The 21,944-nt window shown below is 46.4% G+C and overlaps 1 protein-coding gene across 2 annotated transcripts; it reads right to left on the minus strand.

Moving 5' to 3' along the window:
* Window positions 1–8,749: 8,749 nt before the first annotated feature.
* IRF9 (interferon regulatory factor 9) lies at window positions 8,750–21,739 on the minus strand. Of its 2 annotated transcripts, none has more exons than XM_033925375.1 (9): window positions 21,100–21,739; window positions 19,528–19,708; window positions 16,704–16,887; window positions 16,490–16,608; window positions 15,527–15,611; window positions 15,301–15,366; window positions 14,546–14,827; window positions 12,789–12,904; window positions 8,750–12,454 (listed from the first exon to the last, which is right to left on the minus strand). In XM_033925375.1, exons 2-9 carry the CDS (start codon window positions 19,705–19,707, stop codon window positions 12,404–12,406), a joined length of 1,083 nt encoding a protein of 360 aa, XP_033781266.1. In that variant the 5' UTR covers window position 19,708; window positions 21,100–21,739; the 3' UTR covers window positions 8,750–12,403. The 2 variants fall into 2 exon arrangements, with proteins under 2 accessions (XP_033781266.1, XP_033781265.1); XM_033925374.1 differs by having other exon boundaries at window positions 14,546–14,932; window positions 21,100–21,738.
* Window positions 21,740–21,944: the final 205 nt, after the last annotated feature.

Genomic DNA, 21,944 nt, shown 5'->3' on the forward strand with positions numbered 1-21,944 from the left:
CATTATATTAGAATGCAAGAGCCCAGAAGTTGCTCTCTTGAACTGTATGACTTTTTCTATGAAATAGTAAAAAGCTTTCTGTAATCAGTTTCAGTAGACTCTAACTCTTCTTTAATCTGTCGCAAGCCCCCTGATATGTTCTAGTGTCCCCCCCTCACCACCACCAATGTTACAAAGGCAAGTGGTATCTCATAGCTGATTTCTGTTCAATGTATTAAGATGAATAGGCTCATGGGGTCCCTGTTCAGTGCCAGCTTTCCACGGGACAGTAAAAGGAATCACAACCTGGAGAGGTTCCCATTTCCTCCAGGACTGATTCCTAGATGAGATCTGAGATTGCTGGAGATTTAGACACAGCTCTGAGCAGATGGGAGATTTCATTTGCAGACAGGCATTGGGAGTCCTGGAGAGAAGGACCATATCGCCCTCCTGTGACTCACAGGACAGTGTAAGGGGATGAGGTGCCCCTGTGACCTCAGGCTTAGACTACTGCAATCTACTCCTAACTGGTATCCCTCAGTGTCGCCTCTGCCCCTTGCAATCTGTGCAAAGCTTAAGTTGCTTCACTGGCTCCCTATCTGCCATCACATACAGTTCAAGATCTTATTGCTGACCTACAAGTGTGTTCATTCTGCTGTCCCTCAATATCTCTCCTCGCTTCTCTCTCCTTATACATCTCCCAGAGAACTCCTTTCCTCAGATAAGTCACTCTTCTCTTCCACTGCCAATTCCAGACTTCGTTCCTTTCATTTAGCTGCCCCCTATGCCTGGAATAAATTACCCCAGTTTGTCTGTCAAGCCCCTTGTTTAAAAGCAGACTGAAAACCCACCTTCATTTAGCTTTCAATCATTAACCCTGCTCCTCTGCCCTCCAACCGTTCCCCTTAACTGCCCTCCAACCGTTCCCCTTGACTGTATCCATGACATCCTGTTTAGATTCTAAGCTCTTTTGAGCAGGGACTGTTTTCTTACTCTTTGTGGCTGTGCAGTGAGAAATAATTAATAGTAGTCGTGAGCCTTCTTTATTCCTAAACTTCTAGACACTTCCAGCTCTTTACAGCAACATTCTCGCTCCTAAGCAATAATCCCTTTCAGATCTCTTTACCCCTTTCGTGTTTCCTCTATCTCTAACTCACAGCTCCCATCCTCTGACCCCATCACCCAGTTTCTATTCTTTCATCTCCTTTCTGCCATCCTGCCTTCCTTTTCCAAGCCAGTAAACCCTTCCTAGTCTTCTCCCTCCAATCACAGCGAATGTCATGGTCAATTTACACTTTTAGCATTTGCTAGACCCCTTTATCAAAATAAACGCCAAAGCTGTTTACAATAAATAAACAACAAAGATAAGAAAAAGAATTCCATATCTATAGGAAAGAAAACCAAAAATATTCAGCTATACCTTCAAAGGGACTCAGGCATAAATAGAGAAGTTACCCAGCCCTTCTCGACATTCTGTTTCTTGCAGCATTCCTTCCTAACCCCTCTATCCTTCTCCCCTCACCTCTTCTTTTTTGCAGGCTTCTCTCTCTTTGGAAATAACCTCTTGCGATTCGCATACCCCATTGACAGCTGCAGGTATGAAGTGCCTTATCCTTGCTTCCAGTAGCTCTCTCTTCCTCCTGTAGCCCATTGGTCAGATATTCCAGCCAATAGGCTATAAAAGGAGGCGGGAGCAGTCACTAGGACAGAAGCACTTCCTTCCTGTCCTGCACTATGTGTCTCCTGTGAAGTTTTCAGCAGCCCTGATTGCCCAAGCTGATTAACAGTTAACCTGGCCCCAGAAGCCAAGGTGAGATTTTAGGGGTGGCAAACTGCAGTCCTGGAATGCAGCAAAGTATCAAGGATTCCAGGATATTCATAATGATGTAGGTAACTAGCATATCTTATTTTTGTATGCAAATATAATCAAACATATTTACTAAGGATATCCTGAAACCCTGACAGGTTCACAGCCTTCCAGTATTGCAGTTTGACACCCCTAGCCAACCAAACTCCTTATAACAGAGTTTCTAAGATATCCATTTCCAGGAGGGAAATTTGGGGCCTGGCCTAGATTTCTGACCCTATGGGATCTGCAGTACTGATTTAGGATCAGGGACTACAAGTCCCACAATGCCTTGGGAAAAAGTTCAAAACCAGGACTTGCCAACAAGTCTTCCTGGAACTGGGTAACTTTACAGCTCTGTTGTAAGGGTAGGAATCAGGAAATGCATTTCCTCGCTTTTAATTCCAGCCCCTCTACTTTAAATCTCTCATCTGTTCAGTACCTGGGACTGAGACTCCAGCTCATGAGTTTGACTGGACAGCATAGTTCTGAAAACAAACTTGAAGTGAGTTCAGGAACTGAATAGAGATCAGGATACTAGGGAGATTTTCATGTGAGGGAGGGAAAGAATAGAGAGACTTGGGGGTACAATATGAACTCAGGGGATTAGGACACTTTATTTGGGTTACCCTATGGCTCCAGAAAAAGGAGGACAGATTGAGTCATCTGGGTTTTACTTCCATTGTTTTCACTGGAAGTAAAACCCAGATGCCTTAATCCTTTCTCCTTTCTCTAGAACAGTGGTTCCCAACCCTGTCCTGGAGGACCATTAGGCCAATTGGGTTTTCAGGATAGCCCTAATGAATATGCATGGAACAGATTTGCATGCCTCTCACTTCCATTATATGCAAATCTCTCTCATGCATATTCATTAGGGATATCTTGAAAACCTGACTGGCTGGGGGTCCCCCAGGACAGGTTTGGGAACCACTGATTCCATCTATTCTTCTGGTTCTGGTAAAGGTTCTCTCGTTTTAAAATTGCATGTATATTCTTTCCAAAAAAACAAGGTGTAAGGGGGGCACAGAAATAAGCTATTTAGTACATTTTAAACCAAGTTGGAAAAGAAAATGTTTCTTCACTCAGTGCTACTTAAACTCTGGAATAGCGTCTGCAAACTACCAGTAGAGCGAAATGGCAGATTTTGAACAGAAGTGAATGACTGAATCCCTTTCTATTTTCCCTTTTAAATTGATCTCCATCAGTTTGTTATTGAGATAAACTGCCTTGTGTTCCATAGTTAGGGAAGAGGGCATTCTTTAAATATAATGTGACAGAGTATGAACCTAATCCATCGGGAGTGATGTTGAAACTGCTCAGGTAGGATAAATGGTTTAGCCTTTATGCTAGACATTTGCCACAGAAGGGCAGCATTGAGCATCTCTGCAGTAGAGAGTTGCGCGGGGACAGAAATCCCACCCGTCCCCGCCAAAGTCCCACCCGTCCCCTTGAGGAATCCCTCCGTCCCCACCCGTCCCCGCGATGAATCCCACCCGTCCCCGTGAGGAATCCCCTCCGTCCCCGCCCGTCCCTATAAACTTCAGAAATAGTTATTTCATTTAATTATGCTACTGAATTAAAGGCTCTGGTAGAAACCCATTTACAAATAAGCAAAAAGACTTTATTAATTTGAAAATATTAATTGGGAAGAATACATACTTTGTAAACGGGATTCTACCAGAGCCTCTAATGTTTATAAATTTTTATCAACACAACTAATATACTACTTTATCCTAAAGCAAAAAAAAAAAAAGAAATAGAATTCTTTTCCTACCTTTGTTGCCTGGTTTCTGCTTTCCTCATGTTCTCATTCAATTCCTTCCATCCACTGTCTCTCTTCCTTCTGCATCTTCCATTTGCTCTGTTACTGTGCCTCTCCCTTTCTTCCCCCTTCCAAATTGGTCTGGCACCCATCTTCTTCTCTCCGCTCCCCCCATAGTCTGGCATCTGTCTTCTTCCCTGCCAGCGTCTTCTCCCTACTCTCTCTTCCCCATTTCCTTTCAGCGTCCTTCTCCCCCCCATCTTCCCCTTGTCCTGTCAGCGTCCTTCTCTCCCCTCTGCTTCACCATGTCCTTTCAGCGTCCTTCTCCCTTTCTGTCTTCCCCATGGCCTTTCAGCGTCCTTCTCCACCACCCCACCCCACCCCACCCCCTTGTCTTCCCCATGTCCTTTCAGCGTCCTTCTCCACCCCTTTGTCTTCCCCGTGTGCTTTCAGCGTCCTTCTCCCTCCTCTGTCTTCAAGTGCTTTCAGAGTCCTTCCCCCCCGCCCGTCTTCCCCATGGCCTTTCAGCGTCCTTCTCCACCCCTTTGTCTTCAGTGCTTTCAGCGTCCTTCTCCCCCCTCCTTCTCTACCGCCCCGGGTGCAGCACAGCCGGCCAGGTCCCCTTACTTTTGTGGCACTTCCCCGACCGACTGACAACAGCCCCGGTCCGACAAACCTCCCTGCCCTTAACCACGAAACTAAATTACCTTCTTACAGCTGCAAGGCTACTCTCCTTCTCCTTACCTGCCCTGCCTGCAGCACAGAGCCGAACGGAAGTCTTCCCGACGTCAGCGCTGACGTCGGGAAGACTTCCGTTCGGCTCTGTGCTGCAGGTAGGGAAAAGAAGAGCCACGCGACTGAGTACATCCAGCCCCGCAGGATCCCCGTAACCCTCGGAGGCGTCCCCACGGGATCCCCGCGACCCTAGGGGGCGTCCCCACGGGATCCCCGTGACCCGAAGGGGGAACCCGCGGGATGCCCGCCGTCCCCATTCCCGTGCAGCTCTCTACTCTGCAGTACTAATTCCTGAAGCAATGGCGCCCTCCAATGGCCAGTAACTGGAATAGCGTGATAGAGTATGAAACTAATCCATCTCTTGAACCGTTTTCAAATGCTGACTCCCTGGTAGTCTGAAGATATCACTTTGTTTTGTTTTTGGTTTTTTAATTGTGTAATGAAGCAGACAGAGAGACACCAGGACCACACTGTGTAATTGTGAGACAGTCCATCTTATCTGCTACAGTGTGCTCTGCTGATCAATACTTTTTTCTTGCTTCCTTAGATTTGATCCACGAATTCTTGAATTATGTCACTGCTATCTGAGATAGACTTCTGGAGCAGAAGCTACCTTAAGAGTCTGGGAATCCAAACTGTAGATGATGTTTAATGTGAGCAAATGCAAAATGATGCATGTGGGAAAGAGGAACCTGAACTATAGCAGTGCAATGCTGGGTTCTGTGTTAGGAATCACTGCCCAGGAAAAGGATCTAGATGTCATTGTTGAGGATATGTTGAAACCCTCAGCTCAATGTGCAACAACTGCTAAGAAAGCAAATAGAATATTAGGAAATATCAAGAAAGGAATGGAAAACAAAGATGAAACTATAGGCCGGTAAGCCTCACATCGGTCCCGGGAAAGATGATGGAGGCACTGATTAAGGACAGCATCTGTGACCATATCGAAAAAAATGGACAGCTAAGGTCGAGCCAGCATGGGTTCTGCAAGGGTAGGTCGTGCCTCACAAACTTGTTGTACTTCTTTGAGGGGGTAAACAACCAGGTGGACAAAGGAGAACCCATAGACATAATTTACCTAGACTTCCAGAAAGCCTTCGATAAGGTACCACATGAGCGGTTGCTCAGGAAGCTATGGAACCATGGGGTGCACGGGGAGGTCCACCGATGGATCAAAAACTGGCTGGCAGACAGGAAGCAGAGGGTTGGTGTAAAGGGCCATTACTCGGACTGGCAAGGGGTCACGAGCGGGGTTCCTCAAGGATCGGTGCTGGGACCGCTCCTGTTTAACATATTCATTGACGACCTGGAGGCGGGAACAAAATGCGAGGTCATCAAATTTGCAGATGACACCAAACTATTCAGCAAGGTTGAAACCACGGTTGACTGCGAGAATCTCCAAAGGGATCTTACGACATTGGAAGAATGGGCGAAAAAGTGGCAAATGAGCTTCAATGTAGGGAAATGCAAGGTCATGCATATAGGGAGAAGGAACCCGATGTTCACTTACAAAATGGGGGGATCAATGCTAGGGGTCAGTAATCTGGAAAGAGACTTGGGAGTGATGGTAGACACGACATTGAAGGCGTCGGCACAATGCGCCACAGCCTCGAGGAAAGCAAACCAAATGTTAGGTATCATTAAGAAGGGTATCTCGACCAGAACGAAGGAAGTCATCCTGCCACTGTACCGGGCTATGGTGCGCCCACATCTGGAATACTGTGTACAGTACTGGTCACCGTACCTCAAAAAGGACATGGCAATGCTTGAGGGAGTCCAGAGAAGAGCAACTAAACTGATTAAGGGTATGGAAAACCTTACATACACTGACAGACTGAAGAAGCTGGGGCTGTTCTCCCTGGAAAAGCGGAGACTCAGAGGAGATATGATAGAGACCTTCAAGATCCTGAGGGGCATCGAAAAGGTTGACAAAGACAGATTTTTCAATTTGAAAGAAACCACAAGAACAAGGGGTCACTCGATGAAATTGAAGGGGGACAGGTTTAAAACAAACGCAAGGAAGTACTTTTTCACACAGAGGGTGGTGGACACATGGAACACCCTTCCGGAGGCCGTGATAAGAAATAGCACAGTACAGGGTTTCAAGGATGACCTGGATAGGTTCCTGGAAGACAAAGGGATTGAGGGGTACAGATAAGAGCAGTGGAAGGTTTAGAGATAACTGTAGAGGTAGGCAATAAAATTAGTCAGGGACCGCTGACCAGGCAATATGCCTGATGGGCCGCCGCGTGAGCGGACCGCTGGGCTGGATGGACCTCTGGTCTGCCCCGGCGGAGGCGACTACTTATGTACTTAAAATGTTATAACGCCCTTGTATCGCTCTATGGTGTGGCCACACCTTGAATACTGTGTGCACTTCTGGTCACTGTATCTCAAAAAAAGTTATGATATGTAACCTTTGGAACTTTTAAGTCTTAAGTAGTTTGAAAGTGAGCCCCAAAGTGGAATTAAAAAATGTACAGAGAAGGTTGATGAAAATGATATAAGGGATGGGTTGAGTTCTCTATGAGGAGAGGCTAAAGCAGCTAGGGCTCATTAGTTTAGAGAAGACACAGCTCAGGGGTGATTTGATCGAGGTCTTTAAAATACTGAGTGAAGAGAAAGGGTAGATGTGAATCTCTTGTTGACTCTTTCCAAAAATACAAGGAATAGGGAGCATGCGCTGAAGCTACTAAGTAGTAGATTTAAAACAATCCGGAGAAAATATTTCTTCACACAATGTGTAATTAAACTCTGAAATTCATTGCTGGAGAATGTGGTAGAAGTTAACTAAATCTCCAGCATCCTCAAAGCAGGCAAGTGTAAGGTTCAAGACCACAACTTACCCAAATTGCTTTCATGAATGGTCCTTGAGATTTGAACCCATAATTCTTAACGCTGCCTTTGTTTTTAGGACTAAGATCAAGGTAGAAACTTGGGACAGAAACTACCTTATAGCGACTTGCAGCTCCTGCCAAGTTGTTGCTCTAAAGTGTTCCTGTATCTGCTGTGGTGATTTGAACCCAGATATGGAGAAATAGAAGTTCCCAAAAGCTCTTGATGTTAAAGCCTGGCTGACTCAGTAACAAGAGGCTGAGGGTTCATGTCTCAGCTAAGGAGTAGGGCTGATACAGCTCTAAATGAAGAGAAGAGGTTGAAGGTTCAAGCTAGAGAATGACACGGGGGAAAAAATCTGTCCCCACAGCATCCATACAAGCCTCAGTACTGCAATATTTAGCTTATTCCTTCCTTATAAATCAACGTTCTGGCTGATGAACTAGAGAAAGAGATGTATTTTTATCAACACAACTAATATAGTACTTCATCCTAAAGCAAAAAATAAAATAATTTTTTTTTCTACCTTTTGTTGTCTGGTTTCTGCTTTCCTCATCTTCTCCTCATTCATTTCCTACCATCCACTGTCTGCTTTCTGTCTCTTCCATATGCTCTATTACTGTGCCTCTCCCTTCCATCTCTTCCCCCCCCCCATAGTCTGGAGTCTCTCTCTCCCTCATTTCCCTTCAGTGTCTGTTCCTCCCCACCCCACCTTCTCCAGTTCTTCAATGTCTGTTCCTCTTCACCCCACCTTCCCCAGTTCCCTTCAGCATCTGTTCTTCTCCACCCCACCTTTCCTCACTTTCTTCCTCCCTGCCCCTTACCTTCGCGGCAGGCAATTTCTACATTTGCTTCCTACAAGCAGCCGGAGAATTGAAATCGCTTGTGGCTGCAGGAAAGGTCGTCTCTGATGCAACTTCCGGTTGCATCAGAGATGACCTATACGCCATCCACATGCGATTTCAACGCTCTGGCTGCTTGTAGAAAGCAAATTTAAATTTAAAGAAACTGCCTGCTGTGAAGGTAAGCGGCAGGGAGGGAGATGCTCAGGTGGTGGCAGGGATCGGGCTCAGGCAGCGGGGATTGGGCGGCATTGATCAGGAGGGAGATGCTTGGGCAGCGACGATCAGGCAGCAGCTATCAGTAAGGAGGGAGTGTGATCGGTGACCGCAAGCGTTCCTTCCCTTAACTGCAGACAAGGCCATTCACCGCTCCATGGGGCGGTGAACGGCCTTGTCCCCATAGCCGCGGTGAACACTGTTTCCCCCCCCCTCCTGTTTTGGCGGGCTACCTGCTGTCACCGCAGCTTACCACGGGTAACAGCCACTGTGTCATTCTCTACCTGTAAACTCATATTACAAAAAACTACACTGGCTGCCTATGGAAGCAAGGGTTATTTTTAAGTTTGCTTGCCTTTGCTTCAAACCCATAATAGGTTCATCCCCAATCTATCTATCTCATCATTTCGATTTTCTAGGCACCATTTGTAGACGTAGTGCCTACTTGTTCGCTTTACCATCCTTGAAGGGCTGTATCTACAAGAGATTCCTCGATAGAACATTATCATTCCAAGCAGGCAAATAGAATAAACGTTTAACCAACTTTATCTCAAATGCTCTTTCTAACCAAACTTTTAAACAGTCAATCAAAACTTATCTCTTTGACAAATTTCTCTGACTCCACTTCTACCATGATGTACTTCTAAAACACTTCCAGGAAAAATTGATTAATCTTACCATGTTAATGTAATTTTGAAAGTCTCTTCCTCTGTAAACTGGTTTGTGGTATTGTGGTACATAAAAATAAAGCTGCTATTGAATGGGGGAAGGACCCACAAGAAGTCACTGGGCCAGGCGGGTTGAGGAGGGGCCTCCGGAGGAGTCATGACCTCCCCCTTGAAGGGTACCCCGAAAGGACTGCATGCGCTGAAATAAACGGCCCCTGGGAGGAAAATAAGCCGCCCCCTCTGGCCAGGGCAGTAACAATGAAAAGCATTCAAATGCCCCCGGGTGATGCCTTGCTGCAAAGCCTGGCGAGGATAGTTCTCAGGAAGCTGGGGCACCTTAGAGTCACTCAAGGCTTTAACCAACATATCCAACTCCTCACCAAACAGGAAGGAGCCCCGGGAAGAAAATTTACTGAGCTTAGCCTCAGATGCCACATCCGCCGACCAACCCCAAAGCCACAGGATAAGGAGAGAAGCCACTCCGAGAGCCATGAACATGGTCAATGCCCGCAACTGATCATACATGGCATCCGAGAGATAAGAAGCGTTGAGTTCAAGCTTAGCCACCTCCTGATTCACCAAGGACCAGTCATTAGACTCCCGGTCCAGGACCCACTTGGACCACCAGAAACAAGCCCGGGCTACCAGACCGCCATAAATCGCCACCTTGACCACCAAGGTAGCTACATCAAAACTCTGCTTAAGAAAAGACTCCATCTTACGATCTTGAGAGTCCCGCAAGGACAATCAGCCTTCATCGTATGTCTACATGCGATAGCCGAGACCACCGCATCAACCACAGAAGACTTAAATGAATCCCTATCCCCATCAGGAATGGGATAAAGCCGGGTCATAGACCGCGCCAAGCGAAAAGGCGCATCCGGCGTCTCCCACTGCACATACACTAATCCCGAATATCCTGATGCATAAGAAAAGAACAGGAGGCCGACTGGATCTCCAGAAGCAAGGGGTTCACCACAAGTGGGAGGTCCTTCATTTCCTTCTCAAAGCGCAAAACCGCCAAAACTGAAGAATAAGCTCCTACAGCTCTTCCCAGTGAAAAATGTGCACAGAAAAACTCATATCGGCATCATCCATCCTCCCAAGAGGATCTTAGGGGGTCATAAAACGGTCCAAGTCCTCATCAGGTGAAAACGCGTCTGCAAATAAATCCTCGTCCCTCGAGACCTGCAGCCGCTTGAATGATGACAGGGGTGACTGGGTAGCAGCCAACACCGAGAGGGGACGAACAGGGGTAGATGTGGAAGGCAAACCTCCCCCCCCCCCAAAAAAAAAAACCAGAGACCCCCGGGGAGAAACAGGATTCCCGGCTGCCTGTAAGTCTTGTACATGGCTAAAATAAAATCAGAGGCAAACTCCCCCCCGGCGGCAAAGAAGGACTCACTGCCAAGGCAGGAGACGCATTGCAAACCTGCTCCTGTCTCTTTAAGACAGGAGGAAGGTCACCTGAGGCCCCAGGCAAAATGGTGATGCTTCCCACCAAAACAGACAATATTCCTACTGAAGAACACTCCTCCAAGGTCTGAACAGACCCAGCCGCTAAAGAAGAGAAGCCAGCAGCATCGGTAATGGAATCCCCAGAACTATCAGCGGTGAGGGAAACCTTATTTCCCTGACTGGCGGCGGCTGGGGAAATCCCTGTGTGGGTGGTAGGGGAAGCCTGCAGCTGATGAGCAGTGCACACGTGAAGGGGAACCCTGCTCGCTGGCACCCGAAGCCGACAAGGATGCCCTTTCGTGGCGGCCAGTGCACTTCTGAAAAGTGCTCATTGCGAAAAACGCTACAAGATTAAACAAAGTTGGTAGGCAGTTAAAGTCAATAAAAGACTTCCCTTCAGGCTGGCACTGCCTCAGGATTTTTTTTTTTCCCCAATACAACTTTAATTTAAATTGAACAGACCCCACTGGCTCTCAAAGCTATATGCCTTGCCTGGATATTGGTGGCAAGGCTTACAGCTGTGGCACCTCTAATGTAAAAATTTGGGGGAGGGGCTCGACCAGTCGAGTATGGCATCCCGAAGGTCAGACGGACCCCAAAAGGGTCCCCCAAGCTCAATCTGGCACCACAAACAGGGACAAGAAGGCCACCAAACAAATCCAATAGCCCTATACGAAGCCAGGGAAAAACTGCACAGGCTTACCACTTCCCCTGCTGGAAACTGAGAACAGACTGATTGTACGTGGGACTGCACAGCCAAAAGTCAGTATCTCGGTCTCCACCTGCTGGCAGAGGAATGTAAACCATCCGGTCTGGAGGGACAATGAAGAAGAACTGAATTTATTACACAGTGCACTGACCTAGGTTCCACCTTTAGTAGGGGTAGGGTGAAGCAGTTGCTTTCAATCCTACACATGGCTGTGTCTATCTCCGCTGCTCCCACCTCTGTCTATTGCATCCGTCGCCGTACACAGGGGATGGGGAATGACGGCTGAGCCACAGCTTGCCATAGCAGATTGCAAGGAGGCCACGTCCTAATGCATGGTTTTTCAGAGCGCAAAGAAGTCCCTTCACATACAGGACTATAAAATTCACAGGGGCCCTCACAAAATAATGCCCTGAATTTGCAAAGGTACACAGCAAGGTGACAAGACGTGAAAAACATACCACCAAAAATTCAATACAGCACCGAAGGCATGCACTGAAGCCCCCTTGACAGCTGTGAAGACATGTCTGATTTAACTGGTAATATCTGGAAAAAAGTGGGCATGGACTTCAGGCCTCACATATTCCACGCCACACACTTCCTCCTACTGTCTTCACACTTGGACTTTCTCATCACTAAGATACACAAAACTGAATGCCTTTGAAGATCTACCCCCAATACTCAGAAAACAATACAGTTATTGACAACTAATATTGTATAAAGTGACTTGATTATAGAATAATATTTTATAATAGAAACTATTTTAACAAGGTAATCTTATATATGATAAGAGAGCATGCAGTGTGGGAAAAAGCATCTCTTAGCGTATAGAACATGGTAAAAATACACGCATAAAACTTCACAGCACACCAAACCCCATACTAAGGTGCTGTAAAAGTTTCATGAAGAGTCTTAAGGATTGAACAGAAGTAACACATATTTACAACCAGAGATCCCCCTTCTACACTAACACTTTTATAAAGATACATCACACACTACAAGAATCTATTTGCTTGTGTGGAAACAGTGGAGGGCTGTAGTGTAGAGCTTAGCCAATGTTCTGTCGCCGCAGCTCCATTAGAACCACCACAGAAGGCACGCAAACCCTGGAAAGTCCGCCCAAGTTGTGACCCACAAATGAAGGTTTTGCGACCCCCATTTGAGGTCGCCGTCCACTTAAGACTCAACTTTGAGAGTTCTAAGCCTTCCGAGTTCATGAACAAATGTTGTTCCAAAGCCCTCTGATTCTGCAGCTCTTGCCCCCTTTGAGGAGTAGGGCAGACTCGGGGGCAATGGGGTTCATTTCCCTTTCTGTTCTCTTTCACGCCAAGAGGAGCAAGTTGGAGGGATTCACATTCATGAGGAAAAAGGCTGCAACATCAGCTGCCTGGCCTTCACCTGTTCAATCTGTAAGGAGAAAAAGAAGATGGTGAAAGGGAAGAAACAGTCACAGGTAAGTTACAAGAGAAGCTGCAATATGCCTCTAAAGGACTCAGCACCGACACTCAGAGGGAAGGAAAGTCTCAGGGATTCCCTTTTTATTATTCCTCATTTTCTGCCCCTCCCTGATGTGTTACCCATATATCTTCTTTTTCTATAATTATTAGTTTGTACTAATCTATTACAATGTTTCCCACAATTTTTTAATTTGTAATACACTTTGAAATATTTGGCAATGCGTGCACATCAAATTTGAATAAAAACTTGAAACGAATGAGTATCCTAGGTACTTCGCACTGACCTGTAGGGTAATGAGCTTGTCTCTGACGGAATGACCTGTGGCGATCTCCTCTCCGAAGCATAGTGTCACTTGGTACTCCGGTGCGGGACGGCTCTGTGTATGATACAGGTCCAAGTCTGCACAGTTAAATATACCAGTCAGCAAGTTCCAGAAAGAGGTGCAGAACTGTACAGTGCCTACCACACACAGTCTCTCTAGCTTTGTCACTGTTTAAAAATGTCATTGCCAATCTATATAACCTGAATTGTACAATGTCAACCTGTATGACAATGCTACTGTATAAATGTCACATCATAACACTGTTCATTATCAATTATATGACAAGAGAATTATATAAAATGTTGCTGTGTAACAACATTACAGTCTTCTACTGTGTAACTGTCACTATATCATAATGTCCCCGACTGCTTGTCAATTTAATTATAACAATGTCATTCAATTACTTATATCACTGTAACTGAGACCCACAACCAGCAGGGCAGCTCTACTGGGACCATGGGGTGCACAGTACAGAACATGGGATCCTGAACTATGAAGTGAGGGCTGCCCCGTGCCTGCTCTCTATTTTTTTTTTTTTTTTTTTTTGCAGAAGGCTCACCCTCAGAAATAGATTTGTCCTGAATGAAGGGGGCTGAGGGAGAACTTGTTGGTAGAGCCGGTGAAGGGGAATTTGAGTAGGAAGGCAGTGCAAGAACGTTCCTGGTTCTGCAGTATTCCTACCATGTTACATTCAGGAGGTGATTAATTGTTTTACGGCCTGCCTAAGTATCTACCCTCTTTCCCCTCCTCCCTGCCTCTTTCTTTCCTCACTTCTCTATGTAAGTTACCCTGAGCCTGCATAGGTATGCACGACACACAAATAGAAGATTAGATTAGATTAGAAAAACCTTTATTAGCTGGCTACAGCAATAGTAATAAAAATGTTGTAACTAAGTAGCTGTAATTAATTACTGTACTTAAGTAAAAGTTTTGATACTTTGGGATGGGATGGTTTCCAGCCACTGACCCTCAAGCCTTGTGTTGAAGAACACTGGTGGAGAAGGACTGAGGTTGAGATAGACACTAAAAAAGAACCATCTCTGGTACCCAGAGATGATACTGTGATGTCATAATGTTTCATTCCACCAATAAAAGCCAACCTAATCAGTGATGTCACAATGGCTTGAATCAGAGTATGAATGGGCCTAGAAACTAACCCTCAAGCCTTGCGTTGAAGAATGCTGGTGTAGGACTGAGGTTGAGATAGACACTAAAGAAAGGCACAGAATAATTACTTACTTAGTAAGTTTAAAAGTCTCCTGAATAGCTGGCTTTTTAAGGACGCTTTTAACTGAGTTATGTAAATTTTATATATTCAGAACTAATAATGCTGATAAGTGAAAATTGAGCGGGTAACCTTTTCCCCATCCTATTGTTTCATTACCTTGCCCTTTCTATTTGTTTACAAATTGTATTTAACCCTTTCTTTTTTTCTTTTTACCTTTTGTGTTTGGTTAGTCTAAAGTTGTATTAACTGTCTGGTTTGATTAATGTGTTTTTCTTTTTACCCCAATTTTATCATTATTTGTAAATTGCACTGGATTATGATTTTGTGCTCAAATCAAACTTTTAATTAAACTTGAAACTTTTCCCCGGTGATCTGCAGGGACGGAGACAAATTATGCGTCGTTGTCTATTAAATAATTTATTTAACCTAAGCCACTATCTTTTAAATCCCCAACTCTTTCTGAGAAAGAATATGCCGAGTTGGTCGTCACCTTTCAGGAACTGTTTGTTGTCAAAGAGCTGGACGTGAGTATCTCTCTCCAGTTTGTTGGGCTGTCCACAGAGGGGGGCACACGGGCCGGTCCAGAACACCCGGCCCTGGCAGGAACGCTGCACGAAGATACCTTGCGAGTTGCTGGCCAGCATCACTCCCTTCTCCAAATGCTTGCACATAAATTGCTCTGTGGCCTGCCGTTTGTTGACATCCGTGATGGAGACCGTGGATGGGAAGAAAACCTGTTCCATGTTCCCAGGCACCGTGTTCCGGTCCGCACCTGCCGAGGGAGAGCCAGGGAGGATTCTGCAGTCACTGCTTTGCACCGTCTTTCTGCAGACCAGCTGTCCTCCATAGTAAAAAGTGATCAGCATGGCATAAGGGCCTGCAGGGAGGTGGCAAAAGTGTAAGGGGAATTAATCTTAGAATCCCAAGTAGAGAATCCCCTTACACATTACCCATAATCCCCAGCATAGAGTATATCCATTGCCCATAATCCAACAGTATAAACTGGAGACCCTGCTTTATAGAGGGTTCTACAGAAAAAGAGATCTACTTGCAGTCAGCCTCAGACCTTCTCAGGGGAAACTCTCCCCCCTCCCCCAAGCCCTCAAAATCATCACTCTGAACCCTCAGTTTTAATTCATGACTCTGTCACGAGTGCCAGCAGAAAATCTCTCCCACATCACCCACAAAGCTCTGCATGGATAATCTCCCATATGATGTGCAAAGTCACTGCGATGGAGACTGTACCTGCTTGAAACACGGCTGGCGTTGGCTGGGATTCCATTAGCACATTTGAAACTGTGTCGGTCAGTCCTGGAGTGAAGGGAGATAATATCACACTATTATAATGTACTCTGCATCCTCAAGAAGACCGCACCAAAGTGTTACAGTGTGAGATAGTCCGTAGGTGGGTGGCTGCATGTCTGGGGCTCAGAAAGATTCGATAGATAGGAGAACAGACTGGTTTCCTTACTCTCTTGGGGACTGGGGCTGCTGTCATTGCTTCCGATGCCAGAGTCCTCCAGGGAAACAGAGCTGCTAATATCCGATTTCAGTCCCTGCAACACACACCCACTGTTTTATTGCCCACCCATGCAAAAATGTCACACACACATGCCAATAGATAAGGACCACACTGCACAGAAATCTACCAACATAACAGATGAGAACATGCACCCTCATACCAACCCACAACAAAATCAAAGCCTCAGCACCCTAAGGTTGTGGGTTCAAACCCACGCTGCTCCTCGTGACCCTGGGCAGGTCACTTAATCCCCCATTGGCCCCAGGTACATTAAATAGATTGTGAGCCCACTGGGACAGACAGGGGAAAATGCTTAAGTACCTGAATAAATTCATATCAACTGTTCTGAGCTCCCCTGAGAGAACAGTATAGAAAATTGAATAAATAAATAGTGTGAAAAGTTTCAGCCTCGGATAACCGGAGCTGGTATTGTGATGTCATAATGTCTCATTCCACCAATACCTAAGAGCCAACCTCATCAGTGATGTCACAATGGCTGGATTGTCCAATACTTAGCTCACTTTTACTACATTTTAATTTCTAGCGTGGCGAAGTGGTTAAAGCTACAGCCTCAGCACCCTGAGGTTGTGGGTTCAAACCCATGCTGTACCTTGTGACCCTGGGCAAGTCACTTAATCCCCCCCATTACCCCAGGTACATTAGATAGATTTTGAGCCTACTGGGACAAACAGGGAAAAATGCTCGAGAACCTGAATAAACTCATGTAAATCGTTCTGAGCTCCTGGGAGAACAGTATAGAAAATTGAATAAATAAATTTTAAAAATGTCAAACGAACACACAATGAAAATCACAGCACCACAATGGAATCCTCACACAATAACACTGAAGAAAAAATCCTGGCACAAACCCTGCGAACACAGCACACACGTACATCTCTACCAAGAGCTCACCAGCAGGCAGAGGTCCAGGATGACAGACGCTTCGGCCTCCACCTCTTCCTCACATGACATGTTCATCAGTTCATTCTTTATGCTCTGCTTCCTTCGTTTGCAGCCAGGGAGGGGCTTTACTGCAAAGAAACACAAAATGAGATCAGAGCTGGGAACAGCAAATCTCTGGGTCAGGGTGGGCACACTATCTTGCCCCAGTATGCCCAGCACTCACTGTTCTGTTCTGCAGGGGGCACGATGCGATACACCTTGTAAGGTTCAGATATGTCCAGCTGGGATCGCTCAGAAATCTCCTGGAACTCAGGGCTCTTGTTCAGTGCACAGCGCAGCCGGGTCTTCCACGTTGCGGGGTCTGTCTTGTCTCCTTTCTTGTATTTCTTCTTAAAAACTGCCCAAGCCTGAAGCAGCAAACAGACACCCGCGTCAATTTCCAAGCTGGCTTTTGGCCAGTGGGTGTTTCAGGACTGACATAGTGAAGACGGATGAAGCGTATGGATTAATCTATTCTCTACAGCAGGTTCGGTCCTCGAGATCTACTGGCAGGCCAGGTTTTCAGGATATCTACAATGAATATGCATGAGAGAGAGATCTGCACACCAAGAAGGCAGTGCAGGTAAATCTCTCTCATGCAGATTCATTGTGGATATCCTGAAAACCTGGCCTGCCAGTAGATCTCGCGAGGACTGGACTTGGGCAGCGCTGAAACTCTCACTGGCTAGGTGGACCTTCAGGGAAACACTGCTCTGTTCCTCCTACTGCACAGAATCATGCATACAGTTTATGGAATAATTTTATTTAATATACCGCACTTCCTTAGGCAATAACACAGTAGTTTACAAAATTACAATTAAAATAAAAAGAAACTCCAAATCCAAAACCCCCCACAAAAAACAATGGACAGCACAGAATGGAAAAAAAGAGGACATATGAATTATAATGAATAAAAGTTGGAAATGGGTAAAAAAAACCCAGATCCTCTGGGTCATGGCTTTGGTGGCTTTTAAAGTTGAAATCCGGCCTCCTTATCCACACTCAAGTTGACCTTTGGCTGCCAATAGCCTTCCTGGGTCAGACCAATGGTCCATCAAGCCCAGTAGCCCGTTCTCATGTTGGCCAATCCAGGTCCCTAGTACCTGGCCAAAACCCAAAGAGTAGCAACATTCCATTCTACCGTTCTAGGGCAAGCAGAGGCTTTCCCCAACCGCTTTAATCAAACCATTAGCGCGCATGCGCAGTTGAAACTCCGTGCTTCGTGATCCGTGCCGCCGCATGCACAGTAGGAGCCTGCGGCGGTTTCTCCATCGCCCTCCGTCCTCATGCGCATACACGGCAATGGCTTCCCTCCTCCCACACCCCAGCCAGCCTGCGCCTCGACGAAGGGCAAATGTCCTGGACTCTAGGGGGTCAAGGCACCCCTGCCAGGCGCACACAGAGGAAGGAATCGGAGGTAAAAGGGAGGAGAGCTGCGATCGGACATCTTGCCTGAGAGAGACAGAAAGCCCCGAGGCTTCCCGGCCTAGCTGATGCTAGACAGGGAGCAGGAAAAGGAGAAGGAGTACTACTGGACAGGGGGAAGGTAAAAATAAGGGAGAAGGGCTACTTATGGACAGGGGGAGCAGGGAACGGGTGATGCTGGACAGGGGGGAGGTAAAAGGAAGGGAGAAGGGTTACTGCTGGACAGGGGAAGCAAGGAAGGGGTGCTGCTGGACAGAGGGAAGGTAAAAAGGAAGGGAGACGGGCTACTGCTGGACAGGGGGGAGCAGGGAAGGGCTACTGCTTGGCAGAGGGAGGTAAAAGGAAGGGAGAAGGGCTACTGCTGGCAGGGGGAGCAGGGAAGGGGTGCTGCTGGATAGGGAGGAGAGACAGACAGAAAGACAGACAGAAAGAAAGAAAGAAATGCCTAAGTCTACACACCTATTCTAGCACCCGTTAATGTAACAGGCTAAAAAACTAGTGTCTTAATAACAGACTATGGACTTTTCCTCCAGGAAATTGTCCAAACCCTTCTTAAACTAGCTACGCTATCCGCTCTTACCACAACCTTTGGCAACATGTTCCAGAGCTTAACTATTCTCTGAGTGAAAAAATATTTCCTCTTATTGGTTTTAAAAGTATTTCCCTGTAACTTCATCGAGTGTCCCCTAGTCTTTGTAATTTTTGACGGAGTGAAAAATCAATCCACTTGTCCCTGTTCCACTTCAATCCTATCTCCCCTCAGTCTTCTCTTTTCCTGAAGAGCCCTAACCTTTTTAGTCTTTCCTCATATGAGAGGAGTTCCATCCCCTTTATCATCTTGGTTGCTCTTCTATGAGCCATTTCTAGTGCCGCTATATTTTTCTTGAGATAAGGAGACCAGATCCAATACTTTCAACATAGCTGCAAGCCAGAAGATCCAACTTTTACCTAGACTCTCCAGCAATGAACCAGACCCTACCCAAAAGAGAATCCCCATCCTCCCCAAATTCTCCAGCAAAAGGACACAGCCCTCCCCCTACACACACACACACAGACTGCTCCAACAATGAAACAAAGGTTCTTTGGGTAAGATGAAAATATTTAGTTATGATGAAAAGTATGTTTGAGAATGGTCATATGAACTCCAAATCTTGAAGGAGGTTAAGTTTGTGATGGTTGAATTTTGCAGTTTTATTTATCAGAGCTTTTGTGTAACACCTTTCAGGCGTTGTAGGGAGGCATGATATCAAGTCAAGTCCACAAGTGTTGCTCAAGTCAGTTGAGTTTTCAGAACATCCACAACGAATATACATGATACATTTACTTGTAATGGAGCAGTGCATGAAAACCAGACTGGCTTGGGCACAACTCCAGCAATTGGGTTCAACCCTATCCTAGCAAGACATGCTCCACAAAGCAGACCCAACTGTACCTCAGAGATCGCACGCATGCACTGCTTCAGCAATTGAACCCAACCCAACCTTACCCAAGGAGACCCTTGCATACACACTGCTCCAGCAAACAGACCCAACTCTGATCCCTTCACTCTCTCATCCACACACTTTACTGTACCCAGCAAGGACCTGAAAGATGGCTGCATCCTCGTCATGGCGGAAGTCCTGCTTGCCTGCGTGCTTCCAGGGGATACGGAACATGGTCCTTCCAGGGTCATCCCATACCAGCCCGGGATACTTGCCACTGTCCACTTGCTCTATCATCCACTGCTTTAGTTTCCGTGTGGATCGGACACTTCCCGAGGACATTCTGAATAGAAGAGAGATGGTCAGTGTGCTGTCGTTGCTCCTGAACTCTGCTCTGTAGGAGCTGCACATTTGTAGCAGGGCACAAGGGTTAGGAAGGGACAAGCTAAGCTTTCTGAATGGCCTTCCAGACTTGCCCTGTTCAGAGAGCACAGAACTACACTTCCCAGAATTCAATGGGGGCAAACCAGCTCAGCCTGTTCCCAGAGCCACCAGTTAATTCTGAGAAGTCAGAGGGTGCTGATATAGAGTCTATCTCACGGCCTGCAAAGTGTCCACGGACAGAGAAGAAAACTTGCAAAATCGCATGCACATACTGAGGACCAGAAAAATGAGGAAAGGGACAGAGCACCTCCTCTATGAAGAGAGGTTAAACAGGTTAGGTGAAATGAGAGAGAATATGATGTGGAGGAGGTATACAGGGAACAGCTGTTTAACCTTTCAAACAACATTAACAAGAAGAGGATATTGGATGAAGCTAATGACCAGCAGACTGAAAACAAATTGTCAAATTTTCTTTGTGTGCACATAAACTGAGGAAGTCATTAAAGCAAACAACCCTGAAGATTTCAAAAGAGGTTTAGACAAGTTCCTGGAGGAAAAGCCAATAAAATATTATGAGCCAGGTAGTCTTGGGAGAACCATTGCTTATCCCTGGGGAAATTAGGTACTTGTAGCCTGGACTGGCCACTATTAGTGAGAGGATGCTGGGCTCCAGGGGCAGCCAAACATATTTTTGGTTGGAGAGGCCCCCACGCCCACCAGTTCTTGAGCAAATGGACCACCCCATTTGGCTATCTATGCAGGGCTCAATGGACCTTGGCCTGACTCAGCATCCCTTATTTTTATGATGGAAAAGGAGCACAAAGGAAGCCCAGGCATTCAGGAGTGAAAATGACACAGTGAGGGGGGGGGGGGGGGGGGTCGGTTCTATACAGGTTGCTCAAAATTAGGCACCTCACTGCTGGAACAGCATCCGGGCGCCCAGATTCCATTACAGAATGAGCCTAAGTTGGCATCTGGGGTTAGAGCTACAGCCTCAGCACCCTGAGGTTGTGGGTTGACGACCCACACTGCTTCTTGTGACCCTGGCTAAGTCACTTAATCCCCCCATTGCCCCCAGGTACATTCGATAGAATGTGAGCCTACCAGGACAGACAGGGAAAATGCTTGCGTACCTGAATGTAAACCACTTAGATCATAAGTGGTATATAATACCTAAATAAATATTAGTGGCCATGTTGACACCTTGATGTGCAACTTACCATATTCTAGAAACCTGCCCACATGCTTGTCCCCTCTATGGTTAGGCAGCATCTTACTACTGCCTAAAGTTATGCACCTAACTTGTGGCACACAGTAGGAAACTGAGAAGGTTAAGCGTCGTCCTCTCACCTGAGCGTTCTTGCAGGGTCTCGGCTCCTTTAGTTGTCTCTGGTTGGGAGTTCCTGGGCCTTTCCAGTCTTCTTCTCCTGTCTCTCTGGTGGAGCTCCTGGAGGTCTGAGTCTTCCCACTCTCTTCTGCTGTAATTCCTGGCGGTCTCGGTCTCCCTGCTCTCTTCTACTCTCTCGGGCTGGCAGACCTAGTTTGAGGACTAGGGGGGGGGGGGGGGGTCTCAGTCTCCTTGCTCCCTCCTGCTGTATCTATAATGGAAGTTCTGGCTTGGCCTTCTCTACTATAATTATTGGAAGTCTCGGTCTCTCTGTTGTAATTCTTGGGGGGAGGAGAGAATTGTCACTTTTCTCTTTGCTGTAATTCCTGGAGGTCTCAGTCCCTCTGTTGTAATTCTTAAGGGAGAGGAGGGGGGGGGTCACTTTTCCTGTCTCTTTGCTGTAATTCCTGGAGGTCTCGGTCTCCCTGTTGTCTTCTGCTGTCTCTCTGTTGTAATTCCTAGAGATATTGCTCTGCTCACTTCTCTGCTCACTCTGCTGCAATTTCTGGACCTCTCCCGGCACTCTTCTGCTGTCTGGGCGTTGCAGTCCCTAGTCTCTCACTTCCTGCTTGTCTCATTCACTTCTGTTTCTCTCACTCCTCACACCCTTTCCCAGAAATCACGTGACCTGTGCCAGCTGCTTCTGTCAGAAGTGAGTGCCAACATAGCTCTCTGCCACTTGGGGGCACCAAACCTCTCAGAAGTGACCAAAACAAGCCAGAAACACTTGCAGAGATCCACGCCAGTCTTTGCCAGCCGTGGAGACCATGGCCTGAAAATACTACTACTATTTATTATTTCTAAAGCG

Source organism: Geotrypetes seraphini, chromosome 16 (assembly GCF_902459505.1).
Source record: "Geotrypetes seraphini chromosome 16, aGeoSer1.1, whole genome shotgun sequence".
NCBI lineage: Eukaryota > Metazoa > Chordata > Amphibia > Gymnophiona > Dermophiidae > Geotrypetes > Geotrypetes seraphini.